Below are 21,182 nucleotides of genomic sequence, written 5' to 3'. Positions count from 1 at the left end.
ACACCAACATGGAAAACTAAGGGCTCCAAGAAGCTTTCAATATTCCAAGCTCTCACAGGAAGCTGGGAGTATAGTAAAATATGCTTAAGTTATAAAGAAGGCTCAAGCAATTTGCTAAACCTGGGTGTAAATAAAAGCAATCAAGTCTGCCTCCTGCTAGGCTCCATGGGCCTAGTTACCCAAATCTCCTTCGCAACCCAGAGCTGCATGGTGGCTTCACTCTGTGAAAGATGGCATTTGATCTTCTGGAGATGAAGAAACTTGTTACCCAAGCTCAGCGAGGACAAGGAAAATGCACACAGCGCAATGTAAGGCTTCATGCCAGGACTCCCCTGTCCACTCCCCTCAGGGTACTTAATCCCAGAGCATCAATCCCCATGTCACTGGCCCCTCCCGACCCAGCTCACAGCTGCTCTTGAAATTCCAGCCCAATCCTTCATTTGAGCAAAAACCAGCCCACAAGTACAGGGCCTGCAGTGCTAATGCAGAATGAAGGTCCACCAAGACACTATCCTGAATCCAGCAGCAGTCAGCAGCAAACACTTTGGGCAAGAATACAAAAAACTGGACAAGTATTGAGCAACCCTCTGCCAGGTACAGCCTTTCAGCAAGCAGCAGTTTAGGAACTTTAGTCTCCTGTGTCCTATGAAGAAATGTCCCAGGCTAGAAAAGCTCAAGTTTATGTAAAGTTATTTGAGAAGGGGCTGGGGAACTCCTGATTCTCTGCATCCCTGCCCTCTTTGCCCATGATCCAAGCTAACATGCTACACATACAAACGAGAAGCTAAGTTGCCTGCCTGAGCCTGCAGCATTACATTCATGGTTTATTGAGCACTCCTGGAGCACCGTTAGTCTTCTGAACACCATCCTCAGCACTAGCACATTCTCAGGCTTCTTCAACCACTGCCAGCTCCTGTTGTGTTGAGGAGACAGAGAGCACCTGCACAGAGTGCTGCACGACAGAGATGTCACCATCAGCAGACTGGTACAGCAGGACTCCAGCCAGAGGTGCTCCTGTCTCCAGTGCTGTGGCCAGGAGGCCAGCTTGGGAGCATTGCGGGGGGGGGGGGGGGGGGGGGAGAAAGGGGGTCTTTTCTTTAATAAAAGGACAGAGTCTCTCATGAACTCACACTGTAGGGCACCAACCACGATGAGCCTTGGTGTACCTGGGCTGCAGCTCCTTCAACTGGAACAGGCTGAGGACATGTACTAGCTGAGAGTATGTCAGATCTCTCCAGGGCGCTACCTGAGTGCTCAGGGCCTGGCTCTCTGCAGCCAGAGATCAGGCCAGGTTCCCAGTGCTGTCACACCTAGGGGACACCTTGGAACAGCCTGAAGACAGCACTTCTTCCCCACAGACCAACCCAGCCAGAAACAGCTCACCATGGATTTGCAGGTCTGAAGCAGTGGTTACTAATATTGTCTTCCCTATTGCTTTGGGTTCTGTTTTCATGAGAAACGAGCTAGAGATTCACATATAACATGACCACACATACCGATGTCTTGTCCTTTGATACATGGCTGTGAAGCACAGGCAGCCAGTCAACTTGCTCTGGAGATCATGGGATTCATTTTCCCTCAGGGCCCAAGCTGACAAAGTGGTACATTATGTGCCAAGTAACACAAATCCCACCAGACCCATTAGCTGCGGCCCACAATGGCCAATTCATTTGGGCAACACATGCCATCAGGTGTTTGTGGAAATGGTGTCCATCTATTTGTGTAATAAACTACCTGCAGTGAGAATGGGCATCCATGACTCAAGTCTGCAAGACATGGGATCCCAGTTCAGGGTCTGCCTTTTTGTTTGTTTGTTTGTTACAATGAGGCATGGCCAGACATGCAGACTGTGGGTAAATTTGAAACATACTACCATGAGGTCTGCCATGAAGGCAGCCTTCAAAGCAAAGGTTATCAAACTATTCAAAAGCTTTGATGGCAGAGCATCCTAAAAATAAGACTGTTGAATACTCCTTGTTGCAGGTAATCAGACAAACTGCTCCTGTTCCAATCTCCGCTCAAGTGAAAATGAAATGAAACCTATGAAAACAGAGCAGACAAGGTGGTAGAACAGTACGTCTCATAGCACTGCATGATATAAACCTTCTGAACAGAAGCCACTGCCACCTTCAGAAAGGATTGGAAAGGCTTTCTGCCAGACCAAGCCCACCAGAACACAATGAAAGCAGCATGTCTCCCACAAATCCTGCCACTGCAAACACCAAAAAAGTGGCAGAAACATGCCAGCTGATGTTCTGAACTAACCTCTTGACTCCTAGCTTCTGTCCTGCAAGAACAAAGAGGCAGGACAGGATCCCAGGCACATCTGCAAAGGTGTACCTACAGGCTTCAAGTTCCCCAGCAGTAGCAGAAACTTCAGCAAGAAAACAAAAACCTTCAGAAACCAGAAAGTGAGCTACCAAAAAACCAACTGTGCCCTCCATAAGGGCAACCCAGAGTGTCAGCAGATCTAGCATGATCCAGTCCACACCATCTTCTTAGCAGACTAGAGAATCTGTCCTATGTATCAGCTGCAGTCCAGCTACTTAAGGGATTAGCTGAGAATGAGCATGCTGTTAATGATTAGCATTCCCTAACATTGTGCTCTTGGCTTGGTGGGACTGCCCAGTTGGGGAAAGAGACTGAGTGGCTGTGGCTGAATGCCATGCCACACAGGCACCTTCCGCCTGTTCTGGGGAGAGCAGCCATTCCCCAGTTACACTGTGGTGCCCTTCCCACTTTTCCAATGACATCTTCAGCTTCTTGGCCCAAAATGCCTTAGGCCTGTCCCCTTCCATACTGTAGTGTTATCTGGTATCAAGGGGACAGATGCAGCAAATGTGGAGTTTTTTTGGGTTTTTTTGGTTTTTTTAATCCAATAATCTCATTTTCAATTAAAATATATAATATATATTTAAAAAGGTTTAGAAAAGCTTCTATGTAATTTGCAGCTACTTTTACATATAGATTACAATAATGTACAACTCTTCCCCAAGGCGGTTTGAAACCACGGGGACCTGCCAATTCTTTCCCCTCAATCATATACATTATCAAACATCAAATGCATTTGTTCCTAATACAGCTCTGAAAAAGAAGTCTGTCACTGGTACCTTCTCAGAGGGAGAGATGCCTAATACATCTAATGGGGATACACTTAACATTGGCTTCATATTCACTGTAGAAAGTTCCCAGATTAGTAAAAAAATATTTTATCTATAGAAAATGCCCTTCTGAAAAGCAACCAGGGCTCTGTTAAGGCCACACCCAGGCTTTCCATTTCTCTGCTGTAGCAAGACAGATCAGAAACAAAGCCAAAATGATGTTTTTATGTCCCAGAAACAGCTATTAGCACCTGTGCTTATTTTACAGCAGCATGGCGTGTCAGGAAAGTGCTGAGAAAAGCATAGGGACTTCTTGAAACGTGCTTCTGATTCAATGGGGCTCAGTTGGCACAGTGAAAAACTCAATGTCCTCCTGTTCCACTCAGGTGGACAAGAGGAAGCCTTCTGCACCACAACCACCACCCTTCCCTGCAGAACGACAAATGGGCGCTCCAGAGATGGGCACGCTGAAACCACTGAAACCAACCCCTGAAATACTGCACCCTTTTCCCACAGGGCTTCCACCAACAAGCTCCTTCCAATTCCTCTGCAAGTCTGTGGGATACCAAGTGCACATCTGGTGGCTTAATGAAAACATCCAACTACTTTGTCCCAGAGGGCAAGCCAAGTGAGAGCAGAGCCTGCCCTCCGCCAGTCCGAGGCACTGGGAGACTTTCTGCCATAGCAGAGAGAGGATAGCCATTGAGAGATTCCTCCAGCAAACCGAACTCTTCACATGGGAAAATGCTATTGCCTGGCACAGAGTCTTCTGGCCGAGGTTTTTACCAGGGCTCCTCTTCGGACATGTAGAGCCCAGGGTTTCTCCAGATGGTCCAAGGCAGGGTCAGGTTTGTAGGAAGAGCCATGGCACATAACAGGATTATTATTTTTAAACTCTTCCTGTTGCTGCCAGATGCAGGTTGCCCCTTCTTCCCAGGTGGGCAGCCCCTTCTGCCCAAGGTGTGGTGTGCAGGGAAACCAAATCCAACGTGCTCCATTCTTTTCTCTGCCAGGGGTGGGAAGTGAAGTCAGAACCCAATGTTCAAAACCTGAAGGACACTAGGAAGAAAAAAAAAAAATAGAGTGAATGGTTAGATCTCAGCTTCAGTGGGAATCCTGGATGCATAGATAAGGAGTTAATTACTATCAATCAGCCTCTGCTGCAAAAAGGATGCCAACTTCCAGCAAAGAACAAACACAGATCATAAGAGACCTTGATCAATGGAGAGTCAAGTGGAGGATGCAACTGCTCAGCTCCAAGCTTCAGAGTACAATTGAGACAAAGACAAAACAAAAGCATAAAGGTCAAAAGTAAGCACTCCTCCTGTAAGCTGACAGCACCAACAGAGCTCTGCAAGATAAAGAGGTTTAAAGAAGGACTTGGCTAGCACAAGAGGCATTGCAGGAAAGCAGCAAGGAAGAGAAAAATTACTCTTCACCCTAAGCAACCACAAATATCAATTGGTAGGGAAAGGACTAAAAAAAAAGGATTTTTAAAGATCACACACTACAACTGTTTATGCTCACCCACTTAAAGAAATTCTATATCCACCTACAAGTAATTAAACATTTCTAGATACTTCATTTCCCTGCAAGTCTAAAGATCCCTTCTCAGGTTTTCTGCCTCACCTCAACAAAGCTACCACAACTCGTTCAAACAAGCCTTGGAATAGGTCTAAGCAGATTTAAGACACTGACATAAAACCTCCACTGTAGGCCTATGATCCACTTTGGAAGGCAGAATAGAGAGATAAATGTAGGGCATCCCAACAGTTGCATTCAGTAATAGTGAGCATGAATAAACTTGTGGAAACAGAAAGAAGCTACAAGAGGGAATTAGCCCTGAACAAGAAAAGACAGTAACTTAAAACAGAAGCCAGAGCAACAGGCTACTTCAGGAAACTTAAGTTGATGGGGGTTTTATTTATTAATGTTCTGGTAGACAAAAATACAGTGTTTGGAGCAAAGGGAATTAGATAGAGCACAGCAAGAAAACCACGAGTCCAGACCAAGCTGGGCAAGAGATAAAGAGTTCTCCAGGCTATGAAGCTTTAGGGATTCTAACTGAAAAACTAAAGATAAGTAACTAACGTCCACCAGAACATTGGACAGACTTTATACTCAATGAGACACAAACTGTACCACTGTACAAAAGAGGCAATTCTATTCCCAGTTATTCCTCCTACTGGCTTGCAGAAACACATAAAAGAGGTAGATGAGCAGTCCCTGAGTTGCTCAGAGACAGCCGGGTGGCCACCCACACTTCCCACGACCAGAATGGAGGACAATTGCATTAAGTGCTGAAGGCAAGAGTGGTTGCCCGTGATTGAGCATCTGCATGCCACCATCTAATTCCAGCTGTGGCTACCCCTTTTCCATGACCTTGCTCACTAAGGCACCCGTAAGTCACTCTGTATGGCTTGCACATCCAGCGCCTTAACTAGTGAATGGCAGGTTTACAACTAAGTGAGCCACAGCTACCAGTCAGCAGCAGCAGAAATTGTACAATTTCTATTTTTCCTAGTCAAGGAAAGTATTCACATGCTGACTTTCTTCCTCTGTGGCTAATAACTAGGTTTGTGGGTGTTGCATTGCTGCTGGGCAGAGGCAAAGTTTCAATGTTTCATCTCTAATCTCCAAGTAAAGAGTCAAAGGGTTCAAACAGACTTGTGGCGAAGCTGTGGACAAGCTCTTTAGGATTTAACTTGCAAGAAGGGGATAAAGTCACATCAGCTTTGAGCACCACGGGTAACATCAACTAGCTTGTGTCTTCACAAGTGCTGCAGAGAGACCAAGTACTTATTTCTAAAGATCTTCTCTTGCCTACAAAGATAAATACTTCCCCAGCTCCAGTTTCATTCTGGGTGTTCAAATGAGTGTGATCACTGGCATTTTTGATGAACAGTTTTTGCTCAGTGTTACACCCATAACTGACCCAGAAATCTAAAGGTTAAGCCCACAGTAACTACTCAGAAGGACAGCTTTAGGTTAGCGATCACTTAGATTAGCTTTTGCCAATGTGAATTTAACATGGAAAAAACACATTCACAGAAAGGATATGAAAGGAAAAAAGCCTGTCACACTGCAACAATATACATTGGAACAATATATAGTGGCAGCCATGCTTTCCCTGAACAGTGATTTCCAAACAGGGACCCTAATAACTCACTGCAGTAACAGAATCGGAGAAGGGAGAGATGACACAATCTTGACCTGAGTGCAGACACTGATGACTGTAGCTCACTTGGCTTTGGAACTTGTAAATTTGATAAAACATTCTGCCACCTTTTCCCATGGTCCTTCCTGACCTCCAGGGACACTCCTATTTCTCTCCATGCCTGCCCTGTTCCCCCTTTCTTAGAAACCTGACCCATCTCTCTGTCTTGGCAGTGTTTTACACAATACTTGCTCTCCTTTGGGGAAAAAGCTCCCCTTCATCCCACTCCATGGATTCCAGGATACAGGCAAAACTGAAAAGCTTTGCAAAGCTCAGAAGAAGCAAACATAATCTAAAGACAGAATAAAAGGCTTGAAACAAAGCACACTGAACAGAGTGTCACTTCTCCAAGTGCAGTACTGCTGTTAAGAATTGTTCACCAAGAGGCATGTAGGAGCTATGCTTTCTGCTGAAACACGGTACTGGTTCAGAACTTGTTCCAGATCTCACTCCTTTCTTAGTGAGCATGTGTCCAGTGTATTTCCCAGAAAGTATCACTTCAACTTCACGCATGGAACAAAGCGAATCCAGGGTTTTTAACATCAGATCGTTCCTCTGTTTTGATTAAGCAATTCACATGCTAAGTATGGAATAATAATATGGAACAAGAACATAACCAGGCTGTTAAGAGCTCATGTTCTCCCTCTTAAGCATTTGATTACAGTCACATCTTCACCAGTACTAGACTCTACCCTTTGATAAACATTCCCTCAGCTTCTCTGCTTTACGCTCTTAAAAAAATAATCTATGCCTGATATTCTGTAGAGAGAGGTCTTGTCTACCCAGCCCAGGTAATTAATGCACCCAGGAATGCAGAACAGTTTGCATATGTTTTGAAAACACTTCTGTGACAAATATTTCACCCCTGCAATGTCAATGTATACCCCAAATATGATGGCCTGCCCTAGCATGGCATGAAAAAAAAACAAAACACAAAAGCTCAGAACAATATCCAGTGGAAACACTGCTCAAAAGGCCACAGCCTCTGTCACTAACTTGCAAACAGTCCTAATGTGGGTGAAGGATGCCAATGTTCTGTCAACCAAATTTGTCTTTGAAATCAAAACTGAGTTTCCATATTCCACCTGAAGTTCAGATATTCAGTTTAAGACAGCCACTCAGTAATTCAGTAAGAGCACAGTTAAGAAATGCACAAGACTATAAAAAGCCCCATAATGAAACAGAAAAGCTTGATTGATCTTCCCTCTCCCTACAGTAAGGGGATCTGTTAAGTACAGACAGAACAATAAATGAAATCCTAAGCAGTGTGGTGGGACTTGGAATAAGAAGGAGTTAAATTGTGTTTAAAAAGTCAATATATAGTGGTATATCAATATGTTCACAGGGTTTAAGTACCACTGGCTCAAAGGACAGCATTTCACTTTGTCTAGACCCAAGCACTTGTCTAGAGTGGCTCTACTGGGGCAGAGCAGAAAAATATTTAACTTAATATCTGGTCTCCAGCACGAACAGCAGCAGAAATCACCAGAAAATTTAGGTTGAATTGGGCCTCCAGACGTCACCTCATCCAAATTACCTCCAGGTTACTCAGGTGCCTAGGAAAAAGTATTAAGGTCAAGTACATGATAATTTGACTCAGTTTCCATCACCTTGAAGCTCAAGGGCTTCCCACAACTGAAGCAGTATCTGCAATTTGCCCTTACTTCTGCCTGCTCAGCTGGCCAGCATTAGGGGTTGAATTTTTAACACTTAACAAATACTGTACCTGCCTCTTAAACAGGAAATACTCTTGGCAAGGCTTCCACTTTCCAACCAATATCCAGCCTATGCTCCAGTCCATAAAAGAAACTGTCCATTTTCTGTTACCTAACTGAGCTCCAAGTGTGAAGTATGCCTTCAGCTCCATTGCTCTAATTCTTCTTCATATCAGGGTGTCACACACCCTCAGAGAATAAGACATTTTTAACCTTGCTTTCATATAAACTATTTGCCAAACTGACTCTAGAAATTTTTGTGCAAATATGAAAGATCACTGAAGAGACAGCTTTGCTGTGCATGGGATAGCACTAACGCACCCTTTCTCCTTCCACCTCCATTCACACTGCATACTCCTGTCCCCCATTCCCATTCCAATAATGGGTACATAAGCAATTCAGCAGTTAATGCTGATGAACCAGCTTACCAGACTTTACAGACACTATCCCAGATAAGGGAAGGACAGAAGGTCTGCTAACTGAGAGTGATTGTGTCCTGCTACACACAGGGCAAAGCAGGCAGTCATGACACAGACACTCTTTGCAACTACACATACTAGAAAATTTTGCAAGGGTAATAATAACCCGTATAGAAACACAGCATGTGCTTGGCTCAGTTCAACCATTCTGTATATACAGGATCATGTCTTTATTTATGGAATCAGCATATGCTCTCATGTGAACTTCAGAGCTATAGGCATTGCATGGCAGAGACCAACGTCCTGTAGTGCAGTCATCTTTGGTAACAAGAGACAACAGGAGTTTCATTCAGGTTGCTGCTCTACTCCATAAAGGAGTTTACTACCTGGTAAGTTAAGTCTACCTACCTTTACACAGCTTTTTCTCCTTCTACAAGGGAATGCAGCTCTCCCAGAAGCTTTTTACTCAAAGAGCACCAGCGCTTCCAAAGAGGTATCTTTAACTGCTGCAGAGCTAGGCACAGGACCCATCCCAGAAACTGCTGTTCCTACCATAGAGCATTTTACATAACTACACCTACCTTTTTGTGCTCCTGAAGTTAACTTGGTACCCAGGTATGGTTGGAGGCCTGCGAGGTGCTGGGATAGCTGGGAGTAGACAGAATGGGTTCAAAATTAAAGTCCAGTCCTTCTCCATCCATAAGTTCACTGTTGATTATGTAATCCATATCACATTCAAGGTTCTCCATGTACATGTCAATGTCCAGGTCAATAGGCAGCCTGTCCTGGTTCAATCCCAAGGGAGCAGGGCTAGCAGAAGAAAGAAGCAGTGGACTGCCCAGCTGGACTGACTGGGCAGTTGTTGCAGAAACTGGAGCCTTCAAACTGGTGATGCTGGCAGTGTTTTGAGGAGATGTTACTATGGGAAGTGTTGATGGCAAAATGCTGGCACTGACTGGTTCTGCCTGCTGCTCTATAGGCTTTCCTCGTGGATTGCCTGAGCTCATTTTATTCTGGGCGGCTTGTCCACCTAGAAGCAGAAGAGTTCGGCTGCTCATCCTGTTACCAGTCTGTGGGAGAACTGGATCCACCTGAGTCATCATAACATCCCTTGGAGGCGGAGAGCTGGGTGTCAGAAGAGCTTCCAAGGTCTGAGGGGCAGAGAAATGGCTGACAGAACTTTGCAGTGAGATATCAACAGGGTTAAACAGGGAATTGCCAAAAGTAGTGGTCTGACCAGCTGAATTTGGGCTCCGCAAAGAAAAACTGGAATCTCTCTGGATCTGACCACTCGAGGCAGACTGCTGGGTAGATAACACAGATGAGCTGGGAGACATCAAGTTTAAGCCATCAATGAGCTCAAGCTCCTCAGTCACAGTTGGTGGAACATTGCTAGATGCACTGGAGTACACTAAAGAAGGAAGCAACTCTTCATCGTGGAGGTCATCCTGCTCTGTCAGGATAGGAGAAAGTCTGGCACTAATGGTGCTTGCATTGGAACTGGTTCGAGGCCGGAAGGTGTTCCACATGTCAGAGTCCTCATTGCTTCTTGAGGATGGGCTCCCAGGCCACTTAGGGAATTGGGAGCCAGGACTGTCAGCAGTGGATTCTGGAGCAGACTGCAGAGGAGGCTTCTTTTTGGATGCTTTACCCCTGACTTTTGCAAGTTTGCTGCTGTTGTCCATGGAGGCAGCTCTTCTTCTTGGTGCTTTTCCACTTTTACCACCCTCAGGATTGAGCATCCACCAAGAGCTCTTCCCTGTGGCTTCATTATGGACTTTAATAAACTTGCTGTGCAGGGACAGGTTATGTCTAATAGAGTTCTGAAAAAAAAAAACCAAACAAAAAAACAAATCCAAGATATGAGGACCTGACAGTTGACACACCTCCCACCTAGAAACCTCACAAGCATAAACACATTCAGGCAGTATCCAGAGAAGAAAGTTATAACAAAGACATACCCATAAAAACCTGCTACTTCTGCTTGCACATGATTGACACCAACTAGCAAGCAATGCCATGTCTCACTGCAGCACGGAGGGTGAAACTACCGTGACAACTAGCAGCTTCCAACTAGCAAAATACTAACACAAAGGAACTTTTCAAGACCATACAGAATCTGCAAAAAACTAAGCATACCATAGAGCAACTAAGCAAATTCCCAAATACAGCTTGCAACTTCAAAATGAGCCTAACTGAATTTGAGCTAATACTGCTCCCATCCTTCTGCCAACCCTATTAGACAGCATAAGTCTGGCTGAAGTTTTTAATTTTTATATGACTAGTTTTCAGACTGATTTGAGCACAGCATAGCAGTGAATCAAACAGACTGGGTGAAGAGAAATGGCAAAACACTTCTCATTCAGTACGCCCATTACCATCTTCATCCCAAAACCAGAGAAATGAGAGAAACTTTGTGGAACAAGAGTCCTGTTAATCCTGGACCCTGCCCGCCTCACTCTGCAAGGAGACAGTACGCCTTCCTCTGTGTGTTTCTAATGCGGTAAGATGTTCAGCAGATAGTGCACTCCCACACAGTACATGCCAGTTTTAGCCTATCCCATCTTTCTGTTTGGCAAGGCACACATTCCTTGCCCCTCCCAACTACCTTCTTTTGGTTTAGCTTTGCTGGAAACTGCAAGCTAACATATCTGTACACCATCCTCAAACTGAATTTTCATCCTGCAACTGATAAACTCCCTGGTATTTTAGAACTGGCAAGCAATAATCTCACTGTTTGAGCAGATCCTCCGTAAAAAACCCATGAGGCCTGTCGTGCATTTGTTTGATACTTGCATTTAATTTGTTCAGATGGTCAAATTACATATTATTAAAAGGTGCTACACTGGTAGCATAACAGTGGTCCAAGAACAACATCTTTTTCATATAAACTAAAAGGTATATAGCAGCCTTCAGCTTTCATGCATGCTTTCTTAATTCTGAACAAAGTGAACTCTGCTTTTATCATCCTTTCCCACCACTTCTGAACATAGTTCTTTCCTGCCTGCTGCTTTCCCTCTCCCCACCCTCTTCCTCTCAGACAAGTCCTCAAGATGCTAATTTTGGCCACCTCACCAAAATTACTATCCTAGAACAAAGCAGGTGTAGATAAACAATACAGGCAAAGTGGAAAGTTTTCATGGAGAGGGAAGGAGATGTGAGAACCACTCTGCGTTAGCTTCCATTTTAACTTTTGGCTGTTGAGGACTTGGAGAAGACTGGCTGCTTGTGATCGGTATCAAAAGATATGTATGCTCTTACTCAGAGAGCACCCCAAGGGTTACTGTGGAGCCAGGGCCTGATAGAACATGTGTCAGTCAATGCTCTGACACAGTTTTATTATTTAAGCTGTTCACAGTAATAGCTATACAACACTCCTGCCTGGCCTCTTCTCTAAATAAAGCTTTCTTTTCCTTCAAGTCTCAAAAAAAGTAATTCAGACTGGCCCCCTGTCTCCTGGAATGTTGCTCCTTTCATTTCCAAAGAACCCCCTCTCTTTCCCCACATAAACGTGCATGACTTTGAATGCATATTGCTGCAGCAATAAGAACCACTAGGTTTTCACTAATTCTTCATTTAGTCTCCTGAAAGTAATCCCTGAACTCATGATGACACTCAGTCCCATCAGGAATGACCCAGTAGCTTGTACACACAGTATACATTTGGAGTCTCACAACCACCTGATTTTTAGCTTCATTTACTAAAATGGAACTTTAAACCAATAGGTTCAGGATTTCAAAATTTCACAGCTAACTATATACTTTTTTCTTCTCACACATGGCTATAGCCAGGTTTTAATTCCTGTGTCAGCAAAATCACACTGCACTGGTGCAAGCATTTCAGTAATACTGAAACCCCAAGAAAATCAGAACCACTTCAGGTATCCCAAGTGACAATTTTAGTATCAAGTTTTCTAGTTTTTTGGCTGAAAAGCAGCTTGAAATAAGACTTCTTGGAATAAGACTAGGATTCACATGAACACAAATATGCAAAGCCTGGTACCTTTTATGAAACAGTTTCAAAGTGCTTCTACATGTTACTGCTAAACTGTCATAATGGCTAATAGCTGTAGAAACAGGTAACTGCTGTACCACTCCTTCCTTCCTCATCTTCAAACTCTCCTCCTCCCATAAAACAAGCATCTGTGACCCTATGAGCTGCTTCAGAGAGCTAACCCAACATAAAAGCAGCCCTGTCCTTCCTGAAAATTACTTTTCCTGCCTCTGTTATCTCTGTGTGTTTTTTGAACTACCTCACTGTGGGGGTTAAGTGCCGACAACTAAGGAAGAGAACAGAATGTGTGGCTGGAGGCAGAGGAAAAAACCCAAACACTTCTTACATTAGGGTTAACTGCTGTCAAAACTGCAACGCCTAAATTACCACTTTTGCACCTCTCCTGCAGACTTTGCGAGGCAGCTCACCACTGCAGCAGCAGCACCCAGAGCCATAACACACCCGGATGACTGAGCTTGCCTGCATACTGGAGACTCAAGTTGATAGAGTCCCAAAATACAACTGAACAAATGCACCTACCAGCCTGGGTGCTGTGAAACAGCACAAGAGATTCACACTTGCACACTGCATGCTCCCCAGCACAAGCATGCATCTGCTAGAATGATTTAATACACCTAACATATGGAGGGCACCCTCAAATCTCATTGAGAAAGTAACGGACAAATCAATTCCACTAAAATAATCACAGAACTCCAGGTCAAACCTGACAGGAGAGGAAATGACAGAGTTCAGTCACCCAGGCAACCCTGACGTATTTCCTTTCTTGATGTTAAGCAACTCAAACCAGAAACATACAGATGACATTAACTTTTTAGACACTCAACTTCAGCAGTGCATGAGGATCCCAGCTGGTCTGAGCACCTGCAATCCACACAAGGTCTTTGCTCTGCAAAGTCTTTGACCATAAGGAAGCATGATGTGAAAGAAGAGGCACAGGCAGGAATCCTTCAAATCCTTAGGGACCTCTTCAACAACTAGTATAGGGGTGCTTACTGCTGTTTATTCAGATATCTTATAGAGGTTCTTGTGGCTGTATGTTAAGTATTGCAGTGAAAGAAACGCCAGTCTGTGTGTCTAATCCATCACAGATCAAAGATGAGTCCTGTAAACCACACTCAGACAAAACCATGCTGAAATTAATGACATGTTACGCAAAAAAGTCAAAGTTTGGCTAGAGACATTTATTGTGCACTGAAGGGTGGACCATTCACTAGGTCCCAACCACTGTGTGTACAAGCTAGGGTATATAGACCAGCCACAGAAGTGTGGCTAGCAGCATACACAAAACTATTTCCTAAATCTCAGTTACCACAACATTAAATCTTCTTCTTTGATAAAATCTCCTAGCCCTATTTAAAGGACAGGAACACACCTCGCCATTGTACCAGGCCTGCCCCCACACCAGCACTAGTGCTGCTGTGGACCCTGCCCAGCACCGAACAGTGCTTTGGTCTCAGGATGGGCAATTAGCCACAGGAGCTGGCAGCACAAACAAGCAATTATCCCACCCTGTCAGCCTTCTGGACTACTGCCATAGACACCAAGATACTATCAAAAATGCACACGTGGGTCACATAGAAGACAGAATGCCAGTGACATCCTTTCCAGGGGACTGCATGGCTTTGTAGGTAAGGCCAAGGTTATCTACCATAAAACTGAAGTTTTACTCAGAGCAGGTCAGAACATTCAGAATGGTTTGTTCAGACTTTAAGGCTCCTCACACTAAAAACAAGCTTAAACTCATGCTCCTGTGATGTACTTTCTTCTAGGCACTGATGTGACAGGAGCAGGAGGCTCTTGTGCCCTGCCCAAAAGAGCTTGTCCACACAGCAGTGGTGCATGACCTGTGCTAACAGGGCACTTGGGGCCAAGCACAACTATGCTGAGAAAGACAGAAGAAACAGTAGCTATCCTTGAAAATTTTGTGCTTGCCCACATTTGCCTGGACTTTCAATCACTGCTCCCTAGGGCGAGGCCCATTCTCCTGGGAAACGTCCAGTTTCTACTACAAACCACAGATGCACCAGATTTCTTAACAAAAAGTCTCACTCAAGAAAATGAGTGACAGGAAAAACAAAATAATATATGCAATCACTGCAGCTGCCTGTAATACACTCTCACTGCCTCGGAGGCATACAAAGAACATGGTCACATCCCAGCACAGGGCCATGTTCCAAAGCCAGACCTATAATTGTGCCGAATTATCATTTGCCATGGCATTCTTGGGAGGCTGCAAGGGGAGAACGCCCTGCCTGCTGCATTTGTCAGCGCCTGTCTCAGCACTCACCCAGCCACTTGGCTCCAAAGGCTTCAGGAAAGTCTTCGTTGCAGAGATTTTGTAAAGTTACACTCCAGCAAGTAAACAACTGCTCCAGAGCCAGGGAGCTAAAACATTTCCCCAGCAATCTCCATCCAGAAGGCACACGTGAGCACAGATACCAAGCTCTGCAGACAGGGAGCTGTATCCTAGGAAGAACATCTTCCTTCCTGTAATCTTTCAACGGGAGCCCAGAAGAAGAAAATCCTAGCTCTCTACAAAGCAAAGACTGAGGCAATCTACAAGTTTACCAAGACAGGCAGGCATATACAACAAAAGCTGTTCAGGATTAGATAGTACAGAAGAAACTTGTTGGAACAAGTAATACCAGCAGTCCAGGAGCAGCTTTCTCCAACGACTGCCTGGTAAATAAGCTGTGCTGTAAGGAATAATCTTTCAGCAAAGCAGCTTTCCAGAACAGACTGGCAGGGAGCACGAAAGAGCAGCAGCAAAATCTTCAGGTAATTTGACTGGCATGGCACAGGGCAGATGGACTTTTGCCAAAAGACAAGCTCTCCCCAACTTTTGAGGGGGACATCTACATTCCATAAGGCTTCAAATGAAAAAAATAAATCTTGCACTTCCATACTTACTCAGGGCATTACACCTTGTTTGGGAGAAGCCCACTTTAACAAGGGCTAAGTATATGCCTCTACATTGCAATGGTAGGCCTTCACCACAGTTGACCACTCATCATTAAGTTTTATCCCACCTGAAAAATAGGACACCTGGTGACCCCACACTTGCACCATCATCCTGCTCCCATGCACTGCCACCAGCCTCATTTTCCACACCCAGCACTTCACCACCCTCCTGTCCACAACATTCTGCCATGCCCAGCGGCCTTCCTCCCTCCTCACCAGGCCCTCACCTAGGCCAGACTACTTGCTATGGCCAGACCATTTAAGGATTAATGGGATTATAAGGTAAAAGATTCTGTTAAAAGAAAGACTGATGGACAAAACCTACCCATGCTCCTCAGGTTTCCATGCTAGACTCTTCACTACAGCCTCTGAACAACTGTCTTTCAGCTTCTGTTTGTTGTTTTCCTCCCTGCTTTAAGGAAACCCAGCTAGGTTGTCAGCAGCTGAGACAGAGAACACCTCCCTGCTGCCAGGACTAAGCACTAACACCACAGGAATACATTTGGGGGCATATGAGGTAATTGCAAGAGTCCAGCAGTTTCCACCCACCCTCAGCTACTCTGGATTCAAACAGCCAGACCCTCCCTCCCCTTGCAGGGCAGCAACTTCCAAGAAACCAAAATAATCCCAATTTAATGGAAAGCAGCACGTACAACATCACTAAAGATTAACTGGACTCAAATTAAGTACCAGTAATGACAGCAATACATCACTATTCCATTTATTCCATCACTATTCGATTTAGCAATTCTTCATCTCTAGTGTCAGAAGGTTTCACAGGGAATTGCATAATTTCAGGCATGTGAACTTAGGAGTAAACACTATGGGCTTTCTCAGCGCAATCAACAGAAAGTAACCTTCTTTCTTCACAGACTGAGGTCAATGGCTCTGTGCAGAAGAGAGAGACCCAGACTCTGGACTGAGCCTCCCCTATGCACAAACCTGCACTGGGCTGAAGGTTGCACAGAATCACGCTTTGTTCAGAGCCAAGATGTGGAGTTTAAGTTTTATGTTTCTTTTTGCTTTTTGGCATCAAGTCAGTTATGCCCCAGTGAGCAAAGACAGGGAAATATTTTGAATGTCTTCTCAAACCACCATCTTGAAATTATCATTATCAAAAGTAAACCTGTGTGAAGTGTTCTCACCAGATGTTCCTTTCCAGATAAAGGGTTTCTTTGTGAAATTAAAGAAAGCTCTCCTGATAAGTGATTTGGCCCTTACCTGTCTATGTTAAGAAGCTATGATTCTGACAAGTCTGAGCCAAAAAATCTTCAAGGATACAGGCACACTCCAGCACAGCCCAGGTGGATATAAACAAACAGCTAATGTGACTATTTTAGGAACTGACCATTGCTTTTTTGTAGATCTGACAACAGAAAAAAAACCAAAAGCTGGCTAAACAGCAGTCAACACACCAATGAACAATAAACTTTTCATCTTTACCAAAACAAGTATTCATATAATTTTGTACCCACTGAACTGGAATTTATTTGCAGGGCCTAAGGATAACATGGCAGAACCTACCAGCTGCAGCACAGCAGAAATAGTCCAGAAGACTGGAGAGGCTTGCTTTTGTCTGCTGGCCTATTACTCTTTCATGGAGGAACTTCAGAGGGCCACAGGATGAGCAGCTGCTCTAACCTGAGGGAGCTCTGCACATGCTTGCCAGGAGGTCAGACACCTTCAGCTCTGGGAGAGGCCGTGGACCTTCAGAGACAGCACTATGGCACTGGAAGCCGGTGAAGTCACTCTATCATCATAAACTGAATTGCAGAGTACATGCAAGGAAGCACCTGGGAGCCCTCAGCTAGGTCTCCCAATCCATCTGGTCAACGATTAATATCAACTATGGGCAACAGGCATATAACACAAGCACGGAATGGAAGGGTTTAAAGTAAAATGCTGTCCACTGTAATAAAGATTAAGAGCTAGCTGAGTTTGCAGATGGATGACACCTTCTGTTTCAGACAAGCTGAATGCTTGGTAATTTTTAATTTGTAATACAGCTACTTGAGTTGTTGCACATATGTATGTGTATATATATACGTACACATTTGAATCAAAGTGAATGAGAAGTACCAGAATGCAGAGGTGTGACTTCAGCCTCCTATAACTAATGCAATACTGCAGAATCATTTGTTCTTTCCTTTACTTTGCACGCATAGCAAAAGTCTGATTTTTGCTTCAGTGAAGTGTCTTTGGAGGGTGAAAAGGATGGTTTTAAAGTTCATTCTGTTCCTACAAAGGGAAAGAACAGCTTTGGGAGAACACACAGAATGTTTCACAGAGAAAGACTAGTCCTTAACGTTGCTCCTCACTGTGTCAAACTTAACTCATACTCATGGATGTGAGAAATGCAACAACCAGTCCAAACTGCTTCAGCGGGGTTTATGCACTTCTACTTTATTCAAAACCCTCAACACCTTCCTCCCCCAAGTAATCTCAAAGCCAGAAGCAATTACCCTCTTATCCACAGAGCAGCTTGCAGAGCACCGAGGGGAGGATTACCAAGAAGCCCCACGACACACCCCTGCAAGGACACTTCTGCCTTTCAGGCTGGTTAATTCTTAACTTCAGCTGAATCACTGCAGGGAAAGGACAGACTGCACACCCAGCAAATCCGTCCTTTACAAAGTGCTTGAAGCAGTTCAAGAACAGCAAGCACCACCTTCCTCAAAACACAGATTCTTCCGGAATTCACAGAGGTTACACCCTGGCAGTCTGTAACAGCTGTATTTCCCCCAATTGTATAGTGGAGTAGGACAGCTGTAAAGTAATTATGAAGCAACAATGAGTTTATTAACTAAAGTAGATTTTTAAAAAAGTTTTTAAAGACACATTCCTTTTGATTTCCCATTTTAAATTCTCTATTAGAACTACACTACATACAAATAAGACATATTATCAGTATGGCTCTGCCCAAACAACACAGAAATACCAGAACTCTAGGAGCTGTAGTACTATCTTTAACAGGCATCAAAATGCTACATCAGCATTTAGCAGCAGCTCCACATTAATTTCCTTTACCCAAACTCATTCAGTTCAAAACTGAGAAGTCAATAAAGCCAAGACAACTCAAGAAGTTTTTCTTTTACTTTACAAATTAAAAAAAATAAAAGGAAAGATTCACAGTTCTAAAAAAACCAAGGAACAGTGAAAACAAAACACCAGGCAGGTCCATTCCTTAACTGAAGGCACATCTTTTGTTTATTCAGTTTGTCTTAAATATAAAACATGCACCTATTAAATTTACTCTAAGTCCACAAAATCAAACTGATTTGATTGATTCCACATCTTTAAAACTGTAAATGTCTAACCTGCCTTTATCTAATGCACCTTGATGTAAATAGACTAAAGTAAGTAAAAGAACCCAAACCTGTTGCAAATCTATATAACTGCATGTTAACATAAAGCAAGACTAGAATTCAGAGCTTTATGGTCACACGCGATAGGGCACGCATCTTGCCAAGCCCTGCCAACAGGATTTGAGAGAGTGAGCAGGGAAGAAAACGGAGCAGAGGGAATATACCACAGCCCCCTTTGCCGCTCCTGGGCATGTAAGATTAACCGCATATCCCCACATACCAAGCCAAACTTTGACAATATTTGTTAAAAATGAAAGCAAGTTTTAATGAGAATTTTTCCAGGCATTTAAACAGTTCCAACTGTATTTCTATCATTGTTTTGTGTTTGCTGGTTGAAGTCAAGGGTTTTAAACTGCCCTAATCATAAGGCAGACTGATTCCCACCACAGCTGCTGCGGTTCTGCCCTCCCTCATCTTTCCTGGCAAGAAGTTTCTGTTCTCTTCCCCTACTAAAGCCAGCTTGAGTTAGTCCTTTCCCAGGCTGAAAAACTACAAACGAATTTCACGCTGAAAAGTCATCACAGAACAGCTACAACAACAGCATCTGAGCAGGGACCTCAACCCTCGTATGTGCACAAATTCTCATCTCTGCCTTTCTGCAAGTTAAATCCAACTATATGTTTCCCAAAAGTGATACATGATTAAAACACAGAGTAAAACCAAAGACTCATGGTCCCATTACACATGAACAAATGTAACAAAAGAACAGCCATACTCAATCAAGCCAGAAGTCTACCTATTCCAGCACCCAGTCTGGCAGGACACTTCACTATATTCCACCTTTGCCATGACATCTGGGGATGCATTTCAGAAGCCACACTGAACTTTAGTCTCAGGCCAAACAGATACAGACACATTCCTGAAGAAGAAACGCACCAGTTCCACAAACTGTCTGCCAAAATAATGTGACTCCACACAGCAGCAGCAGGACCAGGACAGCACGCCTAGCCTGAGGAAGCAAGAACTATCTTCCAGTGAGACCACCAAATCTTCTGAAGAAAATGCACCCAAGCGCTATCCCAAATCAGAACTCAATAAAGAGGATTCAGTGTGCACAAAGAAGAAAAAAAAGTCAATTTTTGTCAAACTACATGCACTCTCCAGGAACTGTCAGTGAGACAGATAAATGGCAAGGGTGAAAAGTTTTGTATTGACCTCTGCCAGCCTAAGCTGTGACAGCTGCGTCCCTCTCACCATGTTCCTACCCTCATTTGAGCAAACATTCGCACTCATGCAACCACATGGTGTGCCACTTCAGAGAGCTGAGCTAGCTGAAAGCTAACCTACCAGAAAAAGTTATCCATTTTCTTTTTTGCAAAATTAACTCTCTGTGCTGACTTACTGCTTCGTCACATAGGCAGAGGAATGCGTGGCTGGAGTCACGGAAGCCCCAAACCACACTGGCTCAAGCTGCCGCAGAACTGCAGCATGGACAAACTGCTAACTAACACCGCAAACGGAGAGGTACACTGCAAACGAGAGTGTGGCATTAAGTGTAATTCCAGTCTGCAGCGAAAGCAATATCACACTCTTTAGACTCCAGTCACCATGGCATCCACTATGATATATCAGGACAGCCTGAGGGACTATTTCGCAATCCAGCTCTCACATCTCCTCTTCTCTTTGCTGGAGTTCCTTTGACTAAAGAGAATGGGACCACCAGGCTGCCACCTGCAGAAGACGGAAATGGAGTTTAGCTCTTTCAATAGAACTTTGCACGTGCCTATTTCCAGAGCGAGAAGACAACGCCGAAACTTTGGAGAAATACATTGCTTTCCCTTTTCCAAACTCCAGCAGAGGTCCCCAGTCCCTGCACAGCTGCAGCACCGCCACTGCTCTGGGACACAGCACCCTTTTTAAAGGGAGCCTCTTGAAAGCCAAGAATGCCTGCTATGAAACAGTTATTTATATTGAGCTTTAGCACAGTCAGGTGACAAAGAACTGCGGCCTTGTATTTAAAAACCCTTCAACTGGTGCTTCGTCTTGCACAGAAGCTTACCTACAGCCTTTTAGCAGACCCTCGCTCCTTTCCTGGAAAACTTTCCAAACACAAAGGGCACAAGGAGCAGCCTCACAGGGCCACGCTGCAACCACCCACGCAGAGAAGCCCACTCCTCTCTGCTCCAGCTGCACAGAGCCGGAGCTTGGGCTGGGTCCGAGAGGACCCTAGCCCGCACTCGCGGGCGGACAAACCTGCACCAGCTCAGCAGCTTTCGGCAGCGCTGAGCCCCAGGCCGCCGCGCTGCAGCGAGGGGCGGGGATGAGGCGCTGGCACCGACGTCGAGCGCGCAGAGCCCGCCCGGCGATGAGGAGCAACAGGTGAGCACGGGGCTGCGCGGCGGGGAGGGCGGCCGGCCGGCCGGCGCAGGCGGCAGCACCACCTCGGCAGC

At 44.6% G+C, this 21,182-nt stretch overlaps 1 protein-coding gene across 1 annotated transcript in view; it reads right to left on the bottom strand.

Moving 5' to 3' along the window:
• Positions 1-1,164: 1,164 nt before the first annotated feature.
• FOXO4 (forkhead box O4) overlaps positions 1,165-21,182 on the bottom strand; it is a gene marked incomplete at its 5' end in the record, with an annotated part of 20,341 nt that continues 323 nt past the window's right edge. The window contains 2 exons of the mRNA XM_010565333.1: positions 1,165-4,160; positions 9,034-10,275. Coding sequence (XP_010563635.1) covers positions 9,052-10,275 — 1,224 coding nt within the window. The remainder of the gene's footprint in view (positions 4,161-9,033; positions 10,276-21,182) is intronic.

The sequence above is a fragment of the Haliaeetus leucocephalus genome, unplaced genomic scaffold (genome assembly GCF_000737465.1).
Source record: "Haliaeetus leucocephalus isolate CR32 unplaced genomic scaffold, Haliaeetus_leucocephalus-4.0 Scaffold189, whole genome shotgun sequence".
NCBI classification, from domain to species: Eukaryota; Metazoa; Chordata; class Aves; order Accipitriformes; family Accipitridae; genus Haliaeetus; species Haliaeetus leucocephalus.
This window is presented reverse-complemented; position numbering and strand designations above follow the sequence as displayed.